Source organism: Pelophylax lessonae (genome assembly GCF_965119305.1).
Source record: "Pelophylax lessonae genome assembly, chromosome: 1".
NCBI lineage: Eukaryota > Metazoa > Chordata > Amphibia > Anura > Ranidae > Pelophylax > Pelophylax lessonae.
In genome coordinates, this window is record NC_138768.1 from 144,870,979 (window position 1) to 144,897,484 (window position 26,506).

General features: G+C 46.1%; 1 protein-coding gene across 1 annotated transcript; it reads right to left on the minus strand.

Annotated features, from left to right (window-relative positions):
* Window positions 1-6,398: 6,398 nt before the first annotated feature.
* RPS23 (ribosomal protein S23) lies at window positions 6,399-17,211 on the minus strand. The gene is made up of 4 exons (XM_082245961.1): window positions 17,066-17,211; window positions 12,011-12,170; window positions 10,144-10,264; window positions 6,399-6,582 (listed from the first exon to the last, which is right to left on the minus strand). Exons 1-4 carry the CDS (start codon window positions 17,067-17,069, stop codon window positions 6,436-6,438), a joined length of 432 nt encoding a protein of 143 aa, XP_082102087.1. The 5' UTR covers window positions 17,070-17,211; the 3' UTR covers window positions 6,399-6,435.
* Window positions 17,212-26,506: the final 9,295 nt, after the last annotated feature.

The following is a 26,506-nucleotide window of genomic DNA, read 5'->3' on the forward strand; positions in this document are numbered from 1 at the left end:
GTGAAGCTGAGGTTTGTGTGCGCTAGCTGGCCAGACTAGGGTGACCACTGGACCTAGATTATCCAGCCCGTCGCCCAATCTGGCAGTTAATTGTAGATCTCACAGGAAAAAAAAAATCTATCTAAAAAGAAAAAATTGCCAGAACCAGCAAGGAACTAGGTCCTTACTCCTGAATAGGCAGAAAAAAAACTGAGTACCTATAGCAGAGAGAGGGAGTATACCCCCTGAGACTGCCCATAGGCGTAGCCAGACTTTTTTCTGCCTAGTGTCATACTCCTGTAGGGGGCAGTATAACCCAATGGTTAAGAAGATCAGAAGCTGTGTCTCAATAAACGAAAGAGAAATGGGAATTTAGACTTAAAGGGTTTCTAAACCCAGGACCCTGCATTCACTATGGTCTCCCACAGTATACAAAACATGGAAATGCAAATATTTTAGTAAATATAAACTGCTAAATACCTTTTCTCATCAGCGATATATATAGCAGGCTTGTGACTTCTATTAGTGTCTGAATAAAGCTTGTAGGAGTTTTCATTCTACTCTCTACTCTGACTGTCCTATGAGGCTGTAGGACCCCTGACCCATAGCTCCCAAATGTCACTGATTTCGAGGGGCTGTCCTTGATTTGGAACAAAGTCCCTCTTTTCTCTTTATGTTGGCCTAATCTATATAGTTTTATATAAGATGCACTTTTTATCTTTTAAAAAGTCTTTCACAGTGCTAAATCTTTCATCCAATTTCTAAATAGCTGCATTTGTAAATTTCAAAAGCCAGTATAAAGAAATAGTAGTGGTATTAAAAAGCACTTGTGGGTGTAAATTTTTTTTTTTTTTTTATAATTCTCCTTTAAGGGGGCATATGTCCTATACCTAAATATTTTTGCTAATAGCTGTCCCTCGTTCCCACCTCAAAAAGTTGAGAGGTATGCCCCTGACCCTCTGTGTGTACCACAGAGTTCTGAGCCAATTTAATTCTATGAAGATCACCAAAATCCTTTCTACCACTATCTTACGCAGCAATCGAGGAAGAATCTCAGAAGGAAGGCATATACAGTATAAGCCTTATTGAAGTCCAAAGCACATCCGCTGCAAAGGCTAGAGGATACCAAGTCCTGGCTGTAGATCTGTTCAGTTTGTTGTTGTACCTTGAGGCCAAGATGTCTATGATCTGGTTTCCCTCACCTTTGACAGATAGTCTGAAAGATCTCACGGTGCAGAGACCACTCCCCAGTAAGGCTGCCTGATCATCCCTTTAAACCAAGATACACAAACACACAGGTTCTGTGGCTGATTAAGGTGGTAATTAAACTCACTTAGTGGCTTAAGTTGATTATTTTAGCCTCAGAACCTGTGTAAATATTACGTCCTGGTTTAAAGGGATGAGGAGGCAACCCTATTCCCCCTCTCTAGGCATTGCTAGATTAGCAAGTCCTCCTACCAATTGTCCATGCCAGGAAGGTGGATGGCAGAGGTGGAATGTGAGTTTTCACCCAGGAAAAGATCAAATTTATTTTTCCTAGGATAGATCAACGTCTGGTATCCCCCTGGCGGTTTATGTAGGCCACTACCCAATTGCACCCTGACTGATTTTACCTTATAAGAGGTGGCCCAGTGCTTTAGAGTTAAGATGATGGCTCAGGTCAAGGGTTGTTGATGGTGACCCACAACACCTCAGAGGACTAGTTCTCCTGTACAGTTAGGGTAGTGTTTCTCAGCCTTTTTTTTTTAGTCAAGGCACCCTTTAAAATTATGGACAGTCTCAAGGCACCCCATTCTAAAATTTAAAAACGATTCTAATAGCTTTACACAATGCAGCAACATCCACAGGTAGGACACCCAACGTTAGAGGTAGGTGATTCTTCCAAAGGGAATACACTTTTGCACATTGGTAATCTCTTCTCCCTCCATCAGTCAGCTAATGTCACGTCAGTGCTGAGGGAGAGGGACACAGGAGGGTCAAACAAGGATGCTGTGGAAGCAACAGACATCCTCCTTAACTGTTCTTGGTTGTTAGGACGCCAGTATCTAGAAACACGTAATGGTGCATAATGAAAGTCTGTGGCTTTGTGTAACTAAAAAGGCAAGCTTGATCCACCTGCTGGCTTGTAAACAGTTTGAGGCATTTTGCAAAGGCACCCCAGGGGATTGGGCACCTTGGTTGAAAAAGGCTGCGTTAGGGGCTGGGGAAATTACAATCCCCTAAGGCTGCACCTATTGTCACCACCTTCCAGGGCATGTGAATGAATGTATTTCACAACTCCAGGGCAGGGTCGAAGATCTTTGTCTGGCATAGGATAATCTAGAAAGTGGATTTTTTTTTCCTACAATGGGATGATGTTGGGCTAAGTGACCTGGAGTGTACTGCCTCAAAAGCAGTTGCCATTAGCCCCAGAACCAAATTGCAATCTTTTCTGGTAGAAGGAAAATGCTCTGCTTGAGCTGTGCCCAAGGTTATATTTAGGTACTAAAGCAACTGAGGAGCCAGAGGACAGACTTAAACCTGGTACAAAATAGATTATCCAGGGACAAAGCCTCTGTAAAGACGGTACTTATGAATTCCAAATGGATTTCTCAAAGCTTTGTCCCTGGTTAAACTATTTTGCTTCATGTGCATTTGTGGGGGTAGAGATCCACATCTGTACTTAAGCAAGTGATTAACTAGATGGATCCTGGAGATCAGTTGTTGCTCCTCAGCAACCACCTTTTATTTTAGCCTGGTATAAACGATCAGGTTTTTTTTTTTTGGTAAATCCAGCAGGCTAAATGAATGGGGGGAAAAAAAAAAAAAAAACAAGTGAGGAGCTCATGACTGCCCCCTTCCCCTCACTACCAGAAGACACTGGTCAGTGGATGCTAGCACAAATCAGATGCTGGTTTTCCAACATGCCTGTTTAAAGGGAAAAGCCAGCCTTTCAGATGGCTTCTGTCAGGCAGGCTGATGTGTATAAGGGCCAAAAGTTTGACCAATTCTGTTAATCCAGCCATTTGTACCAGGTTTTAGGTAAGTCGATTAGCCAGCCAAAGGTTTGAAGAACTGAAACGTCCTTCGAATGATGGCAGTTAAGGATGAGAAATCCTTCAGCATGTCATCCAGGTACCCTGTGACACAAATGCCATGGGGACTCAACAGACGCAGGTAATCCTCATAAGGACACCGCAAGCTAAAAGCACTTAGAAATCAGACTTGTATAAAGTACTCGAAATTACCTACTTGAGTAAAAGTACAAGTGCTCGATCAAAAAATTACTTAAGTAGAAGTGGAAGTGCTCACAGAAAAAGTTACTTAAGTAGAAGTACTAAAGTATTCAACATTTTTTTTACTTAAGTATTGCAAGTAGTTTTTTCAAAAAATTTGCTACTTAAGTACTAAAAGTAAAAAGTACCAGTAGTTTTGAAAAAAAATTTCTACTCAAGTACTGAAAGTAGAAGTACAAGTACTGTGTTATGTAGTTATTAAAGAAATAAGTCAAAAGTTTGAACATCATATTGTTTTTATTATTTCAAATGATTTATTCAAATGATTACCTGTGTTTGTTAGTAGTTTCTTGATGCACTTTAAGCTCTGTAGCACCATTTATTTGTTTGTTTCATATTTTCTTTTTATTGGAAAGATTTGGTATAGCAGCTTTTATTATACAAAGCCTTTATTTTCGTATGCGCTGATTTACAAATGACATTATACACATTTTTTTGAGCTTTATGTAACCTGCCATCTACTGTTCTGGCAGTGGTAATTTTTTTAAAAGTAACGAGTAACTATGCAGCACAAAAAAAAAATACTTGAGTAGAAGTATCGAAATCATCGAAAAAATGTAGTGAAGTAAAAGTAGAAGTAGGAGAAAAAAATTCTACTCTAGGAAAGTACAGATACCGCATTTCGGTACTTAAGTACAGTACTTAAGTAGTTCTACTTCGTTACTATACATCTCTGTTAGAAATCAATGTTTTGGACAACCCCACTGTTTTGTGACAATGTTGTCAAAGTAAACAGAAAAAGGAACATCTTCGCCGCTTTGGAGGGCCTGTGGGTGCCAAAAGGGACCAGGCGCCTCCAACGCAGCATCAGCCGCAACCTTCATTTTTAAGTGTCATGCACCAACACAAACAGTGCCTCTACCAGCGCCTTTTCATGCGCTATTAAAGGAGCAGAGGAATCATCCTCACTATCTGAGCATTCGGGGTGTGTGGACACAGACCCAGTAGGGTCGCTATATACTAAGCTCACCCAGAAAACCTGATCAGGGGAGGCTGCCAACTGCGATCCTGCAAAGGGGACACCGACTAAGAGCCCACCCACTGGACCCCCAAAAAAACAAGGGGGGTCACCTTCCGAGAGGGCATTATAGGAAATAGTCCCCTTAAAAAGGAGGCCACCAGCCGTGATGCAGAGGCAGGGTACCCTCATGGTCAAGCAGCACTAAAAAGGGGCAGGTGCCCAACACAACAGTAGCAAGGCTGTCAAAAAAAAAAAAATGAAGCACTCTTACTCCTTCCAAGGGAGGCGCCAAGCTGACCACATGGCCTAGCAGGCCGCAAGCTAAATCTTTGTGGAGGCGCAACCGCAAGTGAACGGATCCCAGCCCGGCAGATGCCCAAAGGAAAAGTTGGGGCATCGGCGAAACACACTGGGGGTCACCCACCAATGGAGGTGCCAGACTCGGCCGCATGGGCTAGTAGGCCGCTGCCTAAATTTGTGGGCGCCCAGCCGCTTGGGACACTAGCCCCAGTGGAGCTGACCACCCAAGGGCAGCGGAGGGCAGCTATCCAAACAAGAGGCAGTGGCTTCAGCCACCCTCCCATAGTTCAGACTAGTAGGCCGCAAAGCCACGGCTTAAATTTTTGCCCGGGTCCCGCCGTGTACCCACAGATGCCAAGCTATCTGCTCCCACAGCCCAACAACCGCCGCAGGGAGCCCAGAGGACATCCCTGCACCAGTCATCAACCCCCAGGGTGGCAGGGAACCCTGCAAAACCCCCCCATTGCGCACCAGGAAAAACCCAGTCAGCAGCAACTCCAACCAGCCCCCCTTAAAGCATGTGGCAACAACCAGCTCATAACCTCACCCAGAGACGGGGGGGGGGGGGGGGGGGGGACAGGCGGCCGAAACACCCAGAGTGACCACCCAAATTTTTAGAGGGGCTGGGGGAAGAAGGTGTCCCACCATCCCAGGTAGGGGCCCACATCCACCCCAAAACCCTACAGGAGTAGGGGGGGGGCATCTACTTACCATACCAGGAACAGGTTGGGCACCGCTCCGGACAGACCACTGATCCATCGTAACCTGGGTGCTTGTTGGCCAGGAGAAACGCTGCATCTAAGGCGGAAGCCAGGTCGTATGCATCCTCACGAGACTAACTTGCAGGCCAGCCCCCATCCAGTGGGGACATGTCGCAGCCGACCTACCACAGAGCTCCGGTCTGCATGTGCTCGCTGGCCAGACTGGGGGGGGCTACACCCTGGATCTAGATTATGCAGTCCGGCAATTGATCGTAGACTCACAGGAATAAAATTTTCATTTAAAATCACCAGGACCAAAGATCCCAGCAAGGAACTAGGTCCTTACTCCCGACTAGGCAGAAAAAAAAAAAAAAATGAGTGCCTATAGCTGAGTGGGTGTATACTCCCTGGGACTGCCCATAGGCATAGTGAAGCTTTTTTCTGTCTAGTGTCTTACGCCTGTAGGGGGCAGTATAACCCAATGGGTAAGAAGAATCAGGAGCTGTGTCCCTCAATGAACAAAAGAGAAAGTGGCAGTAGTACCTTAGATCTCACACCAGATGTAAGTCGCCAAAGCTGAAGGCACAGGAGTGCTCAAGTACTGGAAATACTTAAGCACTTACTTTTCACAAGGAATTCTAGGACCAAAAAAGTAAAAAGTTTCTTAGAGTACTGCTTAGGCAAACATTTCTAGACATTCCAAATAAAGCAGACCACTACTTTCCCAAGTCAGATCCCTTTTTAAAGCAAAACGCCAAGAATTGCAGCACCTTTAAATGTTTGTTTATATGGGGTTAAGTCCAACTAAATGTACACCACCTCTTTTGCCATTTACACTTTTACAAACTATCCTTTTACTCCCAGAACCTTACAGGAGCGATGCAATCTGCTAAACTCCATTTACAGAATACTATGCATTATGTAAACCCCTTCACACAGTACAGTCATCCATGAACAGGCAAGAGATGAGGGGTGGCGCTCATTTCAGGAGTATGGCGATGACTATATTCCCTGCACAGGAAATCCACAAGGTGGCATTCACCTTCCTAACTTAACCCCTTAAAGGCCAGCAATTTTTTTTAAGTCCTGGAGTTCTCCTTTAAAGTTTTGAAGTCTCTATTGTGTGAAATACTGTTATGAACTTTACATAGTGATAATGGTGAAGAAACTTACAGACAAGTTAAGTTGTGAATGAGGTTTATTAAACAATGACAAACATTTATGATCTTGGTCTCTCCTTCTTGCCTTTGTACAAGGCCAACAGGGAAACATTGGCTACTTTAACAACCTTGAATCGGACACCAGGAATGTCACCAACGGCATGACCAGCACGACCAAATCCAGCAACCAATACTTCATCGTTTTCCTAGTGAGAAAAAGCAGGTTAACCGTTTACAAATGTTACAGTTCTTCAAATGAGATTTATAAACTTTAGCCTAGAACTTTTGGCCCCTATTCGAAATATAATTCTGTTAGGAACTAGCAGGTAAAAAATTACACTATTCTATTCTGTGGTCAGTAACAATTCACTGTTTGTATGGGATGCTCCAGTCGCTAACCAGCATACACACAGGAAACATTAGACAGTTGGGAATTGTGTAGGCACAACTACCAACGGTGTATCAAACTATGGCTCACACAAACTCCCAGTAATACTAAACACTAACAGTATGCAAATTAAACATTCTAGCTTATCCCAGGAACACCTCAGCTTCTGGCTGAGCCAGGAGTGAAGTTCCTCTTTAAATCACTTGCCTACTTGGCACTTTTACTCCCTTCCTGCCCAGGCTAACTGATATCTTTTCCCCACACAAAGCTTTTAAACACCAGTGCAGCTGTCCCCTTTCACACTAGCTGGACACTGGCTCATGCTATGACAGCCTGAGGAAAGGATTGCCAATAACAGGCAAGAAAATTTACATCGTAATCATCTGTGATTGGACACAGCTGATCACATGGTAAAGAGCCACTGTGATTGCTCTTCCCTGACCTGTGATCAGCTGTGTCCAAACTACACAGCAATCAGAGCGTACTGGGTGTGTGGTTTTGGGAGCGCAGAACTTGGATGACCACGCAGTAGCCGTCATTTGGCTATAGCACAGTTGGCAAGTGGATAAAGCATACTAACGCTTTTTTGATCTAAAGTAGTTTTGCTTTCTGCTATAACATCCAATAAAAATCCCAATAAGCATATGTTGATTGGATTGCACTTAAATTAGAACCTCTACAATGTATGGAATATATATACACTGGAATTTATTATTTTTTTACTAGTAATGGCGGCGGTCAACGACTTACAGCAGGACTGCGATATTGCAGCGGACAATCGAACACTGACTTTTTGGGAACCAGTGACACTAACAGTGATCGGTGCTAAAAATATGAACTGTTACAAAGGGTTTAACGCATGTCTAGTCAGTTTTTTGGTGTACAGTGTGAGGTGCTTTTACCAAGGGAATAGATTTTATTCCCCGCTTTGCGTGAAAAGAAAACCCATTCCTTCCCCACTGACAGGACAGAGCTCTGCCTTGTTTACATAGGCAGAACCCTGTCCCGTGTCTTCCAGACGATTGGCTGGCACTTGCTGATCAGCATCTGTGTGCAATCACAGCACTCACGTGTCGCTGCCTCCTACCCGAAGTACATGATCTTGCGCAGGAGAGCAACCTATACGGTCGGCACGATGTTAACCACTTACCGACCACCCAACGACTATTTACGGATTTGCCACAGGATCACCCTTCCGGGGAGGCGGAAGAGGTGCCTCTCCCACCGCGTTCGGTCCTTTTCCCTGCTTACCGGACCCGCCGGCAGCGGGGAAAATGATCGGGTCCCGGATCCTCACACAGGATGTCGAGTGAGGGCAAGCTTGCCCTCACTCGACTATGGTCTTGGGGGACCGGAGCGATGGCAAACATCATTGCCTAGCAACCGGTTTTTCCATTTTATTTATTATTTTTTCTTCATCTTTTAGTGTACTTGTGAGATCTGAGGATTTTTTGACCCCAGATCTCACAAAAAAAGGAGGTCCTGTCGTGCCCATTTCTATTACAAGGAATGTTTAAATTCCTTGTAATAGGAATAAAAATGATCGTAAAAAAAAAATTGGTTTAAAAATAAAAATAGTAAAAAAAAAAAAATCAAAGCGCCCTGTCGCCGTTAGCTAGCGCGCAGAAGCGAACGCATACAGAACCCTGCCCTCATATGTAAACGGTGTTCAAAGCACACATGTGAGGTATCGCCGAGATCGTTAGAGCGAGAGCAATAATTTGAGCCCTAGACCTCCTCTAACTCTAGGATGGCAACCTGTAAAATTTTTAAAGCACCAAAGTTTGTCGCCATTCCGTTTCCGTGCGCAATTTTGAAGCATGACATGTTGGGTATCTATTTACTCGGCGTAACATTATCTTTCACATTATGAAAAAAATTGGGCTAACTTTACTGGTTTTATTTTTTTAATTCAAAAAAGTGAATTTTGCTTGGAAGACCGCTGCGCAACTACTGTGTGATAAAAATATTGCAATAATCTCCATTTTATTCTCTAGGGTCTATGCTAAAAAAAATATATAATGTTTGGGGGTTATAAGTAGTTTTATAGCAAAAAAAATTATTTTAACTTGTAAACACAGAGTGTGAAAAACAGGCCCGGGGCTTAAGTGGTTTAAGCAAGTGAAACATCAATGACAGTTGTCACTGCAACAAGTGAAATCACATTAAAACCCCTCAATTCCTGACCAAGTGACAAACTTTAGTCCCCATCCCTGTACCAGAGAACCAGGGTCAGTGAAATGGCTTACAGCAATTATATGACCTGGATTACAAATTTGAAAAGGCATTTGGGGGCAGTATTGAAATCAACAAATAGTTTATAGATGGGAGCAACCTGGTTTGCTCATTTCATATGCAGGCTCTGCCTCGTTTCAATGAATAGGCTTCTAAGGTGCATTTCCCAGCAACAGAGCACTCCCATTGCAATTGATTTCTCAACCTGTAAGCTTGTACATCTCAAAAATACCAAAATTAAGGAATATTGTATTGGGGCTCTCCCAAAGCCTATAAAAAAAAATACTAGATTAAATGCATTTGTACATCTCAACTCATCTGGCTAAGGTCCCATTACCATTGGAGTTTATCCAAAAATTCAGCCCTTTTCCAACTGTCGGTTGGGGGCCCACTTACTACTGGTTGCTGCCCAGCCTGCCATATCTGCCTCTAACAGAGCAAGAGGAGGAAGCAGAATAGAGGCAGCACAGCAACATTAACAGCCACACACACACTTTTTATTTAAAGTAAGCAGTTAACGAGTTGTGTATTTTTAAGGGCTCTTTCACACTAGGAGTCTGTCGAACGGACTTGTTTATCTCAGTGGGGGATCAATCCGCCTATCCCCCGCTGAGCAGGAGGATGACAGCTGTTCTCCATGCTGTGTGCGGAGACAGCTGTCAGAGCCCCATACATCTCTATGGGGGTATCGGATGGGAACGGACCGTCGGTCTGTTCTCATCCGATCCGCAGGACAGATGGAAAATAGGGTTTCCATCCAGATTTGACGGATCGGATGTCAGCGGACATGTCTCCGCTGACATCCGATTCCCCCATAGGGATGCATGGGGTGACCGTTCAGATCCGCCAAAAAAACTGACAGGCAGATCTGAACGGTCTGCCTGTGTGAAAGGGGCCTTAAACTTTGTTGTGCCAAGTTATAAATGTGTTTTAAAACTGAATTTAATACTTTTCACTGTGGCACATATGTACGGTGTATACACCTGTCGGCTCAGGCACTAGTTAGATATGCCTCTTTAAACCAATGAGAGGTGCCACAGGCCTTCCACATCCTAATGGAATGACTTGGGAATCTAATGAATTATTGTTTTATTAACCTGGGGGCTGTAGGACATCTGCAGAAAATATGCAACCTCAGATTTACCTCAATAAAGTTCAGACAACCGTCGTTTGGTACGAAAGCTGTAATTTTCTTGCCGTTCTTGATCAACTGCACTCTGACGCACTTCCTGATGGCAGAGTTAGGCTGCTTAGCCTCAACACCACTGTAAAAATAATGAGAGTTTAGGTAAAACAAGTAAATCAGAACCATTAGAATGAAAGATGGGGGGTGGGGGGACACGACACCAACTTTAGAGAAAAGCCAAAACAAAAACATTCCTCTATGGGTGATCGACACACATTGCATGAATTTTAAACTTTGCAGCTGAAAAAAGCTGTATGTTATACCATGTCCTTGGAAGTATATTTCCTGAATGGAGAGTGTGCAATTTAATCAGCTAATGCACTTGCAGTCTTCCAATGAGAAAAGTAGCAGGGTCTGCAATCCCTTTAGAAGTACTCAACCCTTAGTGTCAGTTTACACCATGGAAAAACAGTCTGGATGCTTTCAGCTGCATTCCCCCCTCCCTCTTTTCTTCACCTTAAAGGATATGTGCATTTTACCGCGTTCCAGTACAGTTCACTGCAGAAAAAAATGCAGCATGTTCAACTTTCTCTGGAACTGAAAACCCTATAACCTACTTTCCAGACATTTTTTGAGAAAACAAAAAACAAAACAGCACTGGTGTGATCTGGCCCTTAGGGAGTATCCCACCAAAAATATAATTCCTACTGCAGAGGATGCCTAAAATGCAAGTTCTATTGTAGTGCAGGCTTCTAGGAAAATCAGTGAGCAGGAAAGACATTTGTGGGGATGTTTTAGGCCTCAGGTTGCCATATGGATTTTACAGAAAAATTACATCAGCTGCTGACTCAAAAGCATCCATTATTTAAAAGCATTACTTTACTGGTCCCCTAGGGTAAACTTACATCTGTCAGCCCAGGACCACCATGGGGGGGGGTCAAAGACAGAAGTGGGGGTCAAGTTCCAACAGCGGAGGTGCAGATGAATTAGAAACAAAACGTGTGCCACAATGTTATATTGCAAGTATTTAAATGAGCTCCAGGGAAAGACCTAAACTTCATGCACCAAACTACAGAAGTGGCATGCCCCACATTAAGCAGGTCTGTGCCACCCACGCCAGTTTAGATTTCAGAGTGGAACAGAAATTAGGGCAGGTCTGACACCAACAGAGTGACTAAGCAAACTGCCACAGATTCCTGTAAGGTGTGACCTGTTGTATGGGATGTGAGCTGTCGGTAAACCGCTCACATCCCTCTCTGCTTGTACATTGGGATTACATTACATGAGCAGAGCCTGCAGCAGAGGTCAGAGCATGCAGCTCCCAGCTCAGGCTCTGTGCTGCCTGTTAGACACAGCAGAACAGAGAAAATCATCACTCCTAACAAGGGCTTGTGCCCCTTCTGGTATAATAAAAAGTATCTGTTCCATTTTTATGTTTAGAAAATAACTTACCCTCTGTGTGCAATACTTTGTTAATGCCATCAACTCAGTAGAATGCCTAACTGCCACAAAGATTGCACCGAAACAACGCAATGCTACAAGTACTGTCATTTATAAGAAACCAATAGCTGAACTTGGGAGCCAAATGCCCCTCATATACCCTTTACTGATCTCAGATCACCTAGAGACCAACTTCACCAGCTGCAACATATTGCACATGCAGAGCTTCTCTATAGGCTCAATCTGAGAAGTGACCTCATTGTAGTTTTGTAAGTACACCACTTTTGCTTTTTTCCTCCATAAGCCCTAATGGAGAAATGCAGGCCTGTGCAGGTAGGAGCAGGCCGCAGCTAACAGTCTCTAGCAGATATATCAGTAGTAAATTCAGTTGTTACCAATGCAGTTGACAAGCTATTTTTTGGTTTAAGGACATGTCACAACTTACACTTTTTCCAGGACGATTCCTTTAGCATGGGAAGCACCTCCAAAAGGGTTAGCCTTTAGGGCAGTCCCCAAGTTGGCTTTCTTGTACTGCTTGTCGTGCCATTTCTGCTCACGTCGGTGGTTACGGAGCTTTCTAGCTGTACGAAGACCACGGCACTTGCCTGTATTGTGGAAATAAAAAATGTATTTTAGACATTTGTAAATTACATACAAAAAAAGATAAGCAGCAGACATGTCTAAATAGTGCCAGAGTGAAATCACAAAAATGTGTCCAAACACAGGTGAAGTCTACCAATCCGAATCCCCCAGATGACTTCTCTTCTACTCCAGTTGCTTTTTTTGTGCGTTAGCTGCCCTCGTAGTCCCGCTTCTGGTGCATTTCTAGAACACCACTAAATATACAATATGGAGAATGGGACTTCCTTCACTTTAGGCTGCAGACTAAAGTGTTACTAAAACTAAAACCGTAAAATCAGCCTGTATATGCAATAAAGCATGCTTGTTATACTCACTGTGGAACCTAAGGGGTTAATCCTCTGCATTGTGTATAAAAGCTGTTTGATCCTCTCTTCTCTGATCATCTTTTAATGTCTCCAAAAAATTACCTGATATTTACAGAACCAGGGGATGGGCTGCACATGCTCAGTTTGTTGTGTATTGTTAGTTTTTCCTTGGGAGAGTGCATGTGATTAGCACAGGGCCAATCAACACTGTCCAGACAGAGGGTCAAGAGAATGAAACGCCTCCCACAAGCTTTACTAGAAACTGATACAAGTCACAAGGCTGCTATATACTGCTGATGAGAAAAGTTATTTATCCACTTATATTTTATTAAAATAATTGCATTTCCATGTTCTGTGTACTGTGGGAGACCAGATAAAGTGAATGCAGGGTCCTGGGTTTAGTAACACTTTAAGGTAACTCCTGCAGTGTCCCTGTTTATAGCCAGCATAGTGGGCAGGCCTGCCAGCCAAGCACTGATGTTTGTCAAAGGATTCTGCTGGAATTTTTTTTATTAACCACCCAACGCAAAGTGACGTAGGGCCACGTCGGCAAACTGCGGGGTTATACCGGGATGATGCCTCTAGCTAGAGACATCACCCCGATACCTTTGTTTAGAGCCAACGATCGGCTTTCCGGCGGTAACGATCAATGTGGCTTGGGAGCTGCTCGGTCGTTACCCCAGGTCATTAACCCCCCCCCCCTTCCCACCACCTTCCGCTGCTTTGCCCGGGTTTACCCGAGCACCCAGCCGACACGTACGCCGGCTGGATGGAGTCCCGACCTAAGCCTGAAATGGCTTCGATCGGGTCTCCGATGACGTAACCCGGAGGCGGCGTCCATGACGTCACGTCCGGGTTACTCTGCTGCTAAAGGCGGCAAATTTAACAAACGGCTGTATTCAAAAATGCCGTTTTCGGTGTTTTGAATACATGGAAGTGTAGTGAAGGGGTCTAGGGTCTTTTAGACCCTCGATCTCTCCATAAAGTGTACCTGTCACTGCATATTACTGTCACAAGGGATGTTTACATTGCCTGTGACAGCAATAAAAGTGCTCAGATTTTTTTTTTTAAACCTATGATGTTAAAAAATAAATAGGGAAAAAACATTTTTAGCCGCCCCCATCACCGTTTGCTCGCGCACGAAAGAAAACGCATATGGAAGTCAAGCCGTGAATGAAATCGCTGTTAAAACCACACGTGAGGCATCGCCGTGATCGCCAGAGAGTGAGCAATAATTACAAAAAAAAAGAGCTACACTCTAACTCCAAACTGCTAACCGTTAAAAATGTTTTAAAGCGTCGCCTATGGAGATTTCTATTGACCGTAGTTTGTCGCCATTCTAAACCGTAACATGTTGGGTATCTATTTACTCTGCGTGACATCTTTCACAATATACAAAAAAAAAAAAAAATGGGGCACCTTTACTGTTTAGTATTTTTTAAATGCAGTGAAATGTGATTTTTCAAAAAAAAAAAAAGGCGCTTTAAAGACCGCTGCGCAAATACCGTGTGACAAAATATATTGCAATGACCACCATTTTATAATGTTTGGGGGTTCCAAGTAGTTTCCTAGGAAAAAAATACTGATTTTTAACTTGTAAACAAAAAGTGTCAGCAATAGGCCTGGGGCTTAAGTGCCGGTCCACACTGAAGCGGCACGACTTCGGCACGACTTGCACGGACTTCACAGAATGAATGTCTATGCAAGTCACCCCGAAGTAGTACAGGAACCTTTTTCTAAGTCGCTCCTGTTAGAACCGTTCCTGTACCACACAATGGACCGTGACGGTGGGCGACTTGTCAGGCTGACCAAGTCGCCTGAAAAGTCGTACTAGTGTGAACCGGCACTAAGTGGTTAGCAGCCGTATCCAATCAGACGTAGCCATTGTGCAGGTATTTTGACAGTCAGCAGGGCACCTATTGGGGGGACTGGCAGCAAGAGCCAACATGAGACATATTCCGCTTCTAATTAGAACATGTGCCAAAAGTTGAACCTAGACTTTAGGCTTTATTTACACCCGGGTGTTTTGGGAGCTAGGCAGAATAGCTGAAATCTCAAAACACGTTTAGGTGCCATTATTTTCGAAGGCACCCAAAACGCGGGCAGTTTTGCCACGGGATCATGACAAATCGCATTGCGTGAAGCTCCTGCTCCTTTTTGGGTGACAAGCTTCCTGCAATGCCATTTGCTGCAATTTCTGTGCAACAGATACAGTGACCATCACAGCAAAACCACATCGGGTTTTGGTGCCATTAAAAATAACAGCACCCCAACCTGCACTTTATGATTGTACTGCAGTTTAAAATCGCAGACTGAATCACAGCGATTCTCCCAAAACGCTTAGACGTGAATGGAGCCTTAAACACAAAAAAAAAGGGTAAACTGTGCCTTGGACTGTAACAATGTACTCCCCTATACACCAGACCAAACATGTTTTACTGAGCTTCTTCCAGTCACTTCCTGTACAAGAACCATTAACCCCCCCAATATAAAAATCTCCTCTGACAACTGTTGTATCCCCCACCACAACCTTCTGTACCAGCCACAGTGGCCACCAGGACAGAAGGGGAGGGATGTGATTAGATGTCTATAAGGGCAGAGAAAAGATGTGGGCTTCTAAAGAGGACCGGTCAATGCCCATTTCATCCCTTGTGATAAAAAAAAGGCACCCCACCTCTCCATGGAAAGGCAAACGCATATATAAACGGCGATCGCACCACATGTGAGGTATCAGTGATTGTTAGAGGAAGGGAAATAATTCCAGCACCAGACCTCCTGTGTAAATCTAAACTGGGAACCTGTAAAGGTTTTTACTGCGTCACCTATGGAGATTATTAGGTACCATAGCTTGGTGCTGGTCAATGGGTGTGTGCGACATGTCAGGTCTCATTACTAAGTAACATCTTTTATATTTCACTGGAAATTGGGGATAATAGTGTGCGCACACCAAGACTTAAGTACTTTTTACAATTTGCTTAAAAATATCGCTGTGCAAATAGTGAGACAAAAAAATGAAAAACCCTCCATTTTATTCTCCAAGGTCTCTGAAAAAAAATTCAATGTTTAGGGGCTTACAGTCATTTTCTAGCAAAAAAGGTGCAGATGGGAGAGCTGAGCTCCCAAATATCCCAATTCCTACCAGAGACCCCACTACAGCCTGCCATGCTGGAAACACGGACAGAATTGCCTGATTATCCAATCAGACATACCCTGGCACTACATAGAAATTGTACGATAATAGGGTTGTATGGGGTGTGAGATCAGATCATTGTACAGTCAGGGGGCATGGGTGCACGAGACTGTACAATCAGGTTGTGTGGTGTGCGAGAGTGAGATGAATGTACAATCAGGTTGCATGGGGGGGGTGTTTGAATGAGAGAGAGAGATAATTGTACATTGAGGTTGCATGGTGTGTGTGGGGGAGAGGACTGTACAATCAGGTCGCATGGTGTGTGTGAGATAATTGTACATTGAGGTTGCATGGGGTGTGTGAGAGAGATGATTGTACAATCAGGTTGTATGGTGTGTGAGAGAAATGATTGTACAATCAGGTTGAATGGTGTGTGAGTGATTGTACAATCAGGTTGCATGGGGTGTGTGTGTGAGAGATGATTGTACAATCAGGTTGCATGGGGTGTGTGAGTGATTGTACAATCAGGTTGAATGGTGTGTGAGAGATGATTGTACAATCAGGTTGAATGGTGTGTGAGAGATGATTGTACAATCAGGTTGAATGGTGTGTGTGTGAGAGAGAGAGATGATTGTACAATCAGGTTGAATGGTGTGTGAGAGAAATGATTGTACAATCAGGTTGAATGGTGTGTGAGAGAAATGATTGTACAATCAGGTTGAATGGTGTGTGAGTGATTGTACAATCAGGTTGCATGGGGTGTGTGTGTGTGAGAGATGATTGTACAATCAGGTTGCATGGGGTGTGAGAGATGATTGTACAATCAGGTTGAATGGTGTGTGAGAGATGATTGTACAATCAGGTTGAATGGTGTGTGTGTGAGAGAGATGGTTGTACAATAAGGTTGAATGGTGTGTGTGTGAGAGAGATGATTGTACAATCAGGTTGAATGGTGTGTGTGAGATGATTGTACAATCAGGTTGAATGGTGTGTGTGAGATGATTGTACAATCAGGTTGAATGGTGTGTGTGAGAGAGATGATTGTACAATCAGGTTGAATGGTGTGTGTGTGAGAGAGATGATTGTACAATCAGGTTGAATGGTATGTGTGATGATTGTACATTGAGGTTGCATGGTGTGTGAGATGAGAGTGTCACACAGACAGAAGGATGCAGTCGGGGTGCTCAGTGTCCCCCCATCCCCCGGAGTGTCCCCCCATACACAGGACACATCCGGGCCTATCATGGCGCCCTGTCTCAGCACACAGCCGCCTCGTGCTCTCCTCACACGCCGCCTCTCTCCCGGTCGGAGGAGCCCCGGGCCGCCTCTACCAGCTGTAGGGGAGGTCAGTGAAGTCAGTCCCGCTCCGCCCGCCGCTCTCCCCGGTCCCGGAGGCCGCCTTTTCCCACACTGCCACACTCACCCATCTTGCCTGTCCTAGGGCCGACTGCGGAAAGACCGACTCCCACAAGGCACCGAGACACCCAGCCGCTGCCAGGACCCCGCTTAGGCTGCCTTTACCTATGCCTGATCAGAAAACATAGCTTACACCGCTGCTATTTCCTTCTGATTTAGACCAGGAAGAAATATTTGGGACTCTTGGGGGTATGATTTCATGAAGTGATCTATCGGCTGCTTTATTTTTTTTTTTTAAATGAACACCATTAGATTAGCGCGGCCCAGGCACATAGCTGACCTAGCCGGTCAATAGACTACACTTCCCGGCATGCGTTGAGGGTGAGGGCCTAGTGGTGTCTCCGCCCACTGTACTGCCTATTGAGTGTGTTGTAGTGTTCTCCTGTACTATATATTGTATGAGCGATGGCTGCGCACGGCTCCACCCCCGTCTCACATCCCTCGGATCCTTCCATCTGCTAACCGGGAAAGGGCACAAGGTGTATGGCTGGTAACAGCTTCTCCTGAACCATGTAATTCCCTGACAAATGCCTGGAGGTGGATGGCAGCATGGCCTGTACTATATGCTTGGGGGAGATAAAAGAGAGATTGTACAATTACATTGTATAGTGTATGGTCAGTCCTAGGCTGCAGTCACACCTAGAGGGATTAATCTGATCATATGTTTTCAGCTGAAATCAATGGAGAAGCATCAAAACCCATGTCAGTCAGTGTGTTTTCTCTTTCCTTCATTGACGAACACAGCTCATCCTCGTCTTGACTATGTGGGTTATACTGCCCCCTATAGTAGGCAGAAAAGAACCTGACTAGACTACGCCTATGGGCAGTCCCAGGGGGTATACGCTAGTGATCGACCAATATTGTTTTTTTAGTGCTGATACCAATATTTTGGTCATCGGATATCGGTATTGGCGGACATTTAAAAAAAAATGTATTTTTATTTTTCACAGGTACTTTTGTGGAGATATCTGGGGGTCTAAAAGACCCCAAACCCCTCCTCTGCACTTAAAAGCATTCAAAACGCCAAGTTTGGCTGTTTTGAATGCTCGCATTTTTTTGAATTTGCCACCGAGTACCTGGAAGTGATTTCATGACATCACTTCCGGGTTTTTACATGGAGACCCCATCAGAGCCGAATGCAGCTTTGATCGCGTTTTCTCTTCAGCAGCCGTGGAGGTAGGATGCCCGGGTCTTCCAGTGGGATGGGAGACCCGGACGAGCCGCGGCGGGAGGGGGGGGGGGCGTCCCCTCCCGCTCCTTGTAATGACAGCCAAGCTGCTTCTTGGCTGCATGGGTTGTCATTACAAGACAGCCGACCGTCGGCTATGGATGCCGGTACAAGCACTTTCCCGAAATATCCGTAACCTCAGGGGCCGATTCCGATATATCGGGGAAAGTACATATCGGCCCCCGATATATAGGCATTGCCGATAATCGGTCGATCCCTAGTATACACCCACTTTCTGCTATAGGTATTCAGTTTTTTTCTGTCTAGTCAGGGCAGCTACGGAGTCTTTTAGGAAATCAGACTCACTATTTGTGCTCACGGACGGACCTCACAAATGGTTGTCCGCTTCTGCTACGACCATTTCCAGATTCAGGTCTATTCCATCAGGGGTCAGGTTCCTCCTTTCCCTGTCAAGGCGTACTCTACTCGGGCGCTCATTGCCTCCTGGCCTTCCATCATCAGGTGTCAGTGGCGCAGGATTGCAAGGGGGCCACCTGGTCGTCGTTGCACCCTTTCTATAAAGTTAATATGTTGGCATCTGCGGATGCTTCCTTTGACCACAAGGTTTTGCAGGCTGCTGTTTAGAAGACCTGGTCCACTTTGAGGGTGTTTTTAATTTTTTTCAGATGGGCTCCAATTGTTTTTTGATTGAGCTCCATGTTACCCATTTGGCTATGTTTAGCCTTGGGAAGTATTTTTTTTTTTTTTTGCTGTTCCCACCCTTCATGTTTAACACTGCTTTGGGACGTCCCAATTAGTCAAGAAGATCAGGAGCTGTGTCCGTCAATGACGAAAGAGAAAATGGGATGTTTGACTTACCATAAAATCCATTTCTCTGATGTTCATTGACAGACGCAGCACCCACCCCTCTGTGGAGTTGGCTTTCTTCGGACACTGCTTGTAACAAAACTAAGTACCTATAGCTGAGAGTGGGTGTATACCCCCTGGGACTGCCCATAGGTGTAGTCAAGCTTTTTCCTGCCTAGTGTCCTACTCCTGTAGGGGGCAGTATAACCCAATGGTTAAGAAGGAGCTGTGTCCGTCAATGAACATCAGAGAAATGGATTTTACGGTAAGGCCAAAATCCAATTTTTGGCCTTACACTTACAATTTTTGCACTAAAATGCTTGCACTAATGGGTACTAATAGGCTGCACTGATGAGGCAGCACTGATGGCCACTAATGAGGCGGCACTCCTAGGTTGCACTGATGGGGCTGCACTGATAAGGCAGCACTGATAGGCTGCACTGGTGGTCCCTACTGAGGCTGCACTGATGAGGTGGCACTGATAAGCTGCCCTAATGGGCACTGTTGAGGCTGCACTGATGGCCACTAATGAGGCGGCACTGGTAAGCTGCACTGATAAGGCAGAACTGATATTGTGTAGTGATGGGCATTGATATACTGCACTGATGAGGCTGCAATGAGGGCCAATGATGAGGCGGCACTGATGGGCACTGATAATCTGTCCTGATGAGGCTGCACTGCTGGCCACTAATGAGTCGGCACTCTTAGATTGCATTGATGGGGCTTCACTGATAAGGCAGCACTGATATTGTGCACTAATAGGCTGCACTGGTGGCTCCTGATGAGCCTGCACTGGTGGCCAATGATAAGGCCGCACTGATGGTCACAGATAAGCTGCACTGATGAGGCTGCACTGATAAGCATTGATGGGACTGTACTGAAAGACTGCAAATACACGGCGTGATTGGGGTGCCATTAAAATTAACGGGATCGCAAGCACGTCCTGCGATTTGCGGCAAATGCATGGCAGACGCATGGCAATTCTGCCCATGATCCAGAACCCCATGGTGTGAACGCAGCCTAAATCCACATTTAGGCTCATTCAGATGCATTCAGGCTCGTCAAGCATTGGCCTGAATATTCATTTATTCTGGCCATCAAAATGAATGGAGGCTCAATCGTTAAATGTGCCTAGCCCTAGGCATGTTCAGATGTGTCGGGTGTTTTTCTGCCCAAACACTCTCTCCTGAACACAATTTTGGTGTGTTCAGATTTCTGCCTCTAAACTGTAAGTGCCGGCTCACATTGGTGCGATGCGGGAACCCTGCGAATCCACTGTGGATTCCCACATCGCGCCCAACTCACAGACAGTTCACACTACCATATGTGAATTGCTGGGGGTGTCAATACAAAGTTAATGACACCCCCAGATTAGGTCGCATATTGCAGTGCGAACTGTCAGTTCAACAGCAATCAGATCACATAGGTGTGAACGCCCATGCGATCCGATTCTGGTGCAGACCAAAAAAAGGGTCCTGTGCGACTTTGGTCTGAATGCATTGCAAATTCAGCCACGCAATCTGTATGGCCGAATTCGCATCGCACAGACATCGCATGTGATTTGCACAGCAGTGCGGTGACATCGCATATGTGTGAACCGGCACTAAATGCCTATGTGTGAATGGACACATAGAGGCAGCAAAAAAAAAAAGTCACACAGCTGTCATTTAGGCATATGACAGCTGCAGGGTGCAGGAGGCCTAAGTTGATAGACTGAGGTATGTCTTACAGTAGTTTGGGGCTGGAGCAGTAGCTGCCACTTCTACAAATACTGCCAGCTTCTAACCTATGGCCGTATATTCAAGTCATGCTGAGCAGAACACAATAAAGTATTTCTCATTGTCTTCTTCATTTAAAGACTGGCTTCTGAATTATGTTTTAAAGAGACCTGTCATAAGTAGAGTAGGTGTGCTGTCATTGATAAACTCCTTCCACCATGCCTGGCATCCTCTGGTTTCCATTTTTTTAGAAGAAGCATGTAGCAAGTGAAGTCAAAGTGAAGGCAGGACTGGTAATCTGACCATTTTTTTCTAGGTTTGTGGCTCAGAATTGACTTATGTCATCCAGGCAAATAACGTATTCAGGAGAGGTCAGTAATAGCAGCTTGTCTGTGAGTAACGGTATGTTACCTCTGTGCTCTTCTTGCTGTTTAGTAAGTTCAAACTGTCTACAGCAGGGTTTTTGGAAATCCTTTATGCATTGCACTTTATTTACTAACCTGGTCACTTGGATAGCCATTTAAGGTAAAAATGAAGGCACACCGTGTTTATCTTCCTTAACCACTTAAGCCCCGGAAGATTTTATCCCCTTCCTGACCAGGGCCTATTTTGTGATTCGGCACTGCGTGACTTTAACGGACAATTGCGCTGTCATGCAACGCTGTACCTAAACGAATTTGACGTCCTTTTCTTCCCCACAAACAGAGCTTTCTTTTGGTGGTATTTGATCACCTGTGCGATTTTTTGATCATGCGCTATAAACAAAAAAAGAACGACAATTTTGCAAAAATAACAATATTTTTCACATTTTTTTTTATATGAAATTCCCCCAATTTTTTTTTTTTTTTCTTTTGCGGGACTGTGACATTGCGGCGGACAGATCGGACCCTTGACTGACATTTTTGACACTTTTGGGGTTACCAGTGACATTACTACAGTAATCCGTGCTATACATATGCACTGTTACTGTAAAAATGACACTGGCAGTGAAGGAGTTAACTTTATTGGAGAGGGAGGGGTTAAGTGTGTCCCTAGGGGCGTGTTTCTAACTGTGATTGGCTGTGGCTACATGTGTAAGAACAGAAATCAACGGTCCTACATAGTAGAACCGTTTGATCACCATTCTTACACCGGGGAGAATGACAGACGGCTTTGTTTACATTAGCCGCCTGCCTTTCTTCCGGTGTAACGGACGATCGCGAGTGCCCGGAGGACATCGGGTCCGCCAGGCACACGTGCGGGGGGGGGGGGGTCTGTGACAGAGCGGGAGCGCGCCTCCGGCGGTGCGCACTCGCTCCCAAAACCCTTACAGGCTAGCGACGTAGTACTACATCGCTTTGCCTGTGAGGGGCTGACCGCCGCAGTAAATAGTCGTGCGGCGGTCAGCAAGTGGTTAAGTGCCGGTTCACATTTGTGCGATGCGAATATACAACGTGTTCCCGCATCGGATCCGCACCCCTGGCAGTTCACACTGCCATATGTGATATGCTGGGGGTGTCAATTACAAGTTAAGGACACCCCCAGATCAGATCGCATATCGCAGTGCGATCTGAAAGTTTGCACAGAATCGGATCGCACAAGTGTGAACCACCATGCGATCCGATTCTGCTGCAGACCAAAAAAAGGGTCCTGTGCGTGTTTTAGTGCGATTGCGGTGCAAATTCACAAACTGTATGGCTGAATTTGCACCGCACAGAGATCGTATGTAATTTAGGAGCAGTGCGCCCCGAATTACATGCGATCTCTGTGATCACACTAATATGAACCGGCACTCAGTGTCTATATACACTCACCGACCACTTTATTAGGTACACTTTGCTAGTACCTGTTTGGACTCCTTTTGCCTTCAAAACTGCCTTAATTCTTCATGGCATAGTTTCAACAAAGTGTTGGAAACATTCCTCAGAAATGTTGGTCCATGTTGACATAATAGCATCACGCAGTTGCTGCAGATTTGTCAGATGCACATCCATGATGCCAATCTCCCATTCCACCACATCCCAAAGGTGTTCTATAGGACTGAGATTTGGTGACTGTGAAGGCCATTGGAGTGCAGTGAACTCATTGTCATGTTCAAGAAACCAGTGGTGAGATGATTTGAGGTTTGTGACATGGTGCATTATCCTGCTGGAAGTAGAAGATGGGTACACTGTAGTCATAAAGGGATGGATATGGTCAGCTACAATACTCAGGTGGGCCCTGGTGTTTAAACAATGCTCAATTGGTACTAAGGGGCCCAAAGTGTGCCAAGAACATATTACCCACACCATTACACAACCAGCCTGAACCGTTGATACAAGGCAGGATGGATCCATGTTTCTCTTACGTCCTCCGACAGTCGCCGCCTCTTCATATTCGTCACATATGGGGTATTAGACTTTGCTCCGAAGGAGTAGCTAGGCAACAGAATATGTTAACAATAAAGCTTTTAACATATCCCACCCTCAAGGGGTGGTCCCCTCAGTCAATACCCTCCTACTTCCTGCAACCATATCTCAGTTTTAATGTCTAGCTTGTCAGGAGTGGCTGGCTTTTTCTGTGCTGGGGCTTTCTGCCCCAGACTCTTTCTTCTTTTTAAAATTTTGTTTGAGTTTTCTCTCTACCTTTACTTAGCTGTTATTTTTGTCAGCATTAGTTAGTTCTTCGGACGAAGAGGATCATGCAGACTGGGTCTCGGGCTGATCCCCCTGATCGCAGGTCGTGGGTCAGTGGCTTCCCAGTCTGCCTTCGAGCGTTCAGCCAGGTAACGCTCCTGGCACAGTGAACGACCCATCCCTGTTCGGTGCAGGGATGATTGGTGAGGTGGCTACCTCACTGGACGCTGTGCGGTTTCTTAACCCCCATTTTGTGCGTCTTGAATGCGACTCTCCCTGCCTCATGTGCAGCGGCTTGTTCGCCTGTGCGGGTTCCCCACGCCATGTGAGGTAAGTGTATTTATGTGGGGACCTGTCTGTCTGGGGGGGTGTCAGTCTGGGACTGTGTAACCTGCCTTTAATCACACTGCTTGTCTCCCTATCTCTCGGCTGCATGCTGTGGACTGCAGGGGGGGGGGGGGGAGATGTGTGACACTGTCTGTGTCAGGCTGATCAGTGTGTGAAGCTGTGTGCTGTGGGGCATGTTTTTTGGCATGTTTGGGCACTGTACAGCGATCGCTGCGGCGATCTGACATGTATTCTGATACTGGAATGTAATGTGTGTTTTTTACTGCACTGTGGAGCGGCGGTTTCGGCGCCAAACGGCGCCATTTTGCCTGCTCCCACTCCGGCCACATGTTTTACATGCATGGCGGCCATTTTCTTGTAGCCTCCATAGGCTTACATAGAGCGCCCTGGCAGCATCACTTCCTCTTTCCTGGAACACCGATCGAGGCAGCAGCAGCGGCGAGGGTCTCCTCAGGTTTTACCCTTCTGTTCTTGCTATCCATTGCCTGTGTTCAGTTTGCATATTCCCTGTGGGGGTCTTATTGTGCTGAGTGTGGTGCGGTGGGCTGCGCTTGCCGCGCTTGCTTAAAAGGGGCAGTTAACCCTTTGTTGTCTGGCATTACAGGGGCAATGGACTCTCAGGAGGGAAAATTTCCTACAGCCTTGGTGGAAAGCCAGGGGACCGCTGTCTCCCCCCCAGGGGGGGATTTGGCCACTATTGTGGCTGGCCTTGCTGCTCAGGTGCAGATGCTGGTGGCTGCTCAATCTACTAAAAGGCCCAGAGTTGCTCTTTCCTCTGATTCTGAGGGTGAGGGTGAGGGTGATAGGGCTGTTATGGCGGGGGCCTCCTTATCGGGGTCCCGCTCCTTGATCTAATAGGGTCTGAGGTGGAGGCTGATGTTGAGGGGGTTGATAATTCTCCCCCTGGCTCGCCTGTAGAGCTTGCAATCATGGATGAGTTGATTGCTTCCATAAAGCAAACGCTGCGTTTGCAGGATGAGGTGTGTCCCCCCGCCGCCTTGGCGGCTTATGGGATGCAGAGAAAACGCAGGACGCCGCAGGTTTTTCCCTGCAATGATGATTTTCAGCGCGCTGTTAAGGAACAATGGCGCAATCTACGCAAACCTTTTGCTGTACCAAGTAGATTCAAGCTGCGTTATCCTTTTTCACCTTCCACTGATGAAAGGTGGTGTGTGCCACCCCCAGTGGATCACGCAATTGCGGTTTTAAACAAAGCCACTGCGATTCCTGCAGAGGATTCCCCGGTGTTCCGTGACGCCACGGATAGGAGACTGGAGTCTCCTACCCGTCATACTTATTCTGTTACGGGTTCTATGCTTAAGGCTCTGTTTGCTTCTCTCATGGCGGCCCAGGCGATCGCAAGTTGGACGCAGATGCTTAGGCGCGTCCTAGTGGCCGATTCGGCCTCACCGGCGACCCTGGATATGGTGGATCAAATCCACCAGGGTGTCATGTATCTGTGTGATGCGGACCTGGACCTGGTTCCGTTGGCTGCACGTGTGCACAGTGTGGCGGTGTTGTCTCGCCGCCTGATTTGGTTAAAATGTTGGTCGGTGGACCAGTCTTCACGTAAGACCTTAGCCAATCTACCTTATGATGGGTCTCGCCTTTTTGGGGAGTCCCTGGATGTGTTGATTAAGGGGATCACCGGGGGTAAGAGCACTCTCTTGCCCCATTTCCCCAAAGCTAAGGGGGCTTCTGGGAAGAAGCATGCTAATTTTCGGCCCCCTCAGGGGTCCTTTCGTGCCTTTCGGCCGCACTACAAGGGCAAGCCGTTCAAAGGTCAAGGCTCTCAGAAGAAGCCCTGGTCTGGTAAACAGAAGTCTGGCCAATCCGGATCTGCAGCCCATAACAGTGCGGCCTGAAGGGGTGCCCTCACCCAGTTTTGGGGTGGGGGGACGCTTGCTCGGTTTTCTTCAGCCCTGGTTGGCCCGTGTGCGGGACAGATGGGTTCAGGAAATCGTTCGATCTGGTTACAAGATCGAGTTTCTCTCTCGGCCGGAGAGCAGATTTTTTCCCTCAAATCTTCAACTGTCTCCAGAGCGTTTGCGGGACCTGCACCTGGCGGTGCGGGACCTGAGGGCTCAGGGAGTGGTGGTTCCGGTGCCTCATCGGGACAGATTTCGGGGGTTTTATTCCAATCTGTTCACCGTGCCCAGGAAGGAGGGCAAGGTTCGTCCAATTCTGGACTTGAAGGCTCTGAACCGCTCTGTGCGGGTTCGCAAGTTCCACATGGAATCCCTGCGGTCGGTGGTGGCTGCCCTGGTTCCGGGGGAATTCATGGCCTCCATCGATTTGAAGGATGCGTACCTTCACATCCCCATTTTCGAAGGTCACCAGAGGTACCTTCGATTCGCCATTGCGGAGGATCACTACCAGTTCGTGGCGTTACCTTTTGGTCTCGCCTCGGCTCCGCGGGTCTTCACCAAGGTGCTTGCACCGGTTCTGGCATTGTTGAGGGCCCAGGGCATTTCTGTCCTGGGGTATCTAGACGACATCCTGGTTCGGTCTGCGACCAGCCAGGGTCTGGAGGAGGACCTGTCTGTCACGATGCAAACTCTACAGGAGTTTGGTTGGACGATAAATTTTCCAAAGTCGACGCTGAGTCCGTCGGTTCGTCTTCCCTACCTGGGAATGATTCTGGACTCGGTACAAGCGAAGGTCTTCCTGCCGGAAGACAAACTCAGAACTCTTCAGGAGGAAGTCAGGTCCCTCAGGGACGTTCCGCACTCCTCTTTGAGCACGTGCATGAG